Consider the following 1,618-nt stretch of genomic DNA (forward strand, 5'->3'; position numbering starts at 1 on the left):
GAAGGATATACAGTCAAACCAAAAATTATTCAGAGACCAGATATAATTTTTAATATTTTTTTATTAGTGGGTGCAGGACACTATAGTTCATTTATGTAAATGAGGATAGCAAAATAAAGTAAACTGTGACAAATCATACCCAAAAACTCTTCATACAGTGGACTACCAGTAAAATTTATACAAATTTGGGACCAAAAATTATTCAGACCGAGTCTGGGAAAAACTGAAGTTGAGGTTTGCATGAAGCTGGGAGACAGCATGCCCAGGAGACTATATGCTGTCATTAAGGCTAAAGGTCACACGACTAAGTATTGATAGCTGTGTAAATACGGTCAAACTGTCTGAATAATTTTTGGTTGATTGTAATCCATTACATACCTTTCTATCAAAGGTATCTAACATTATCAAGCTGAATTTGTTCTGACACAGTTAAACTGAGTTTTTGTCATATTTTATTACCATTTTCTAAACTATAGCGAATAAACTGTGATAATGTGAGAAATGTTGAAGGTGTCTGAATAATTTTTTTTGACTGTATCTATTTGATAAATTAAGTTAACTAACTAACATTATACACACCCTTTTGGTTTCTGTACCCAATATTTAAAAAATTTACAAACGCAATAAAAACATTGGTATCGGTACTCGGTCTCGGCAAGAACCAAAAATAAAAGTATCGGTATCGGGCGAGTACTGGAAAAAGTGGTATCGGTGCATCCCTACTAATAATGTTCAATTAAGACAGAAGCAGCTGAAGGAGAGCATGTGAGTGTGTTTGTATGTTAACAGAGAAACTCATTAGGGACACAGGAGCTCTGAAACACAACTGTGTGCAGCTGTGATCCTCCACTGTCCTGCAGAACATCTGAGCCTCCTAAATCATAGTGAGACTACAGCACTCTCTCTCTCTCTCTCTCTCTCACACACACGCACACGCACACACACTTGTCCCACGGGCACATCCATTTAAGGACATGTGTGGCTATTGATCCCAGCACCCCCGAACTCAACTCATTTACCTGGACGAGGAATCACTCGAACACAGTCCGTCCCTGCAAAACACACATTTGAATATTTCCACACATTCTGATGAAATGTCACAACAAAATGTTCCTAACCCTCTATAAGCAGCATTTATTTTTTAATACAAAATCATTTTCAATTTTAAAAAATCCTTAAAAACATGATTTAAAAAATGTAAAATGCAGCTTCAAATGTATTTCAGTTTGAAAACAGATGCCCACCTGTCTGAGTAATAGGAATCAATGTAGTCATGTGTCCTTTTTTTGTTTCTACGAAGAAAAGGCCACAATTAGTCAACAACTACAGTGTTTCCCCTGCCATTATATTAAGGGGGCGGCCTGCCCCCCCAACGGTACCCCCTGCCCCCCTTGAAGGTCAAGTTAATTTTATTTTCTCTATAGCACCAGATCACAACAGAAGTAATTTAAAGTTACCTTTCCTACAGAACATGTCTATACCTTGTTCGTTTATTAAACAAACTAAATAGCCTTATGTTAAATTTATCTTATTTACACGACGGCATGTCATTTCTACGTTACATGGTCGCGCTCTCTGTATCACGCACAGCGGAGTTCCGCCCCGATGCGCGCGTGCA

At 37.9% G+C, this 1,618-nt stretch overlaps 1 protein-coding gene across 4 annotated transcripts in view; it reads right to left on the minus strand.

Annotated features, from left to right (window-relative positions):
* LOC107704305 (transcription factor Dp-2-like) overlaps window positions 1-1,618 on the minus strand; it is a 73,636-nt gene that overhangs the window by 21,527 nt on the left and 50,491 nt on the right. For all 4 annotated transcript variants that reach the window (XM_016507192.1, XM_016507194.1, XM_016507196.1 and 1 more), the window contains 2 exons: window positions 1,245-1,292; window positions 1,020-1,052 (listed from right to left, as the gene is read on the minus strand). In XM_016507192.1, coding sequence (XP_016362678.1) covers window positions 1,020-1,052; window positions 1,245-1,292 — 81 coding nt within the window. The remainder of the gene's footprint in view (window positions 1-1,019; window positions 1,053-1,244; window positions 1,293-1,618) is intronic.

Source organism: Sinocyclocheilus anshuiensis, unplaced genomic scaffold (genome assembly GCF_001515605.1).
Source record: "Sinocyclocheilus anshuiensis isolate Anshui unplaced genomic scaffold, SAMN03320099.WGS_v1.1 scaffold1493, whole genome shotgun sequence".
In the NCBI taxonomy this organism is placed as follows: domain Eukaryota; kingdom Metazoa; phylum Chordata; class Actinopteri; order Cypriniformes; family Cyprinidae; genus Sinocyclocheilus; species Sinocyclocheilus anshuiensis.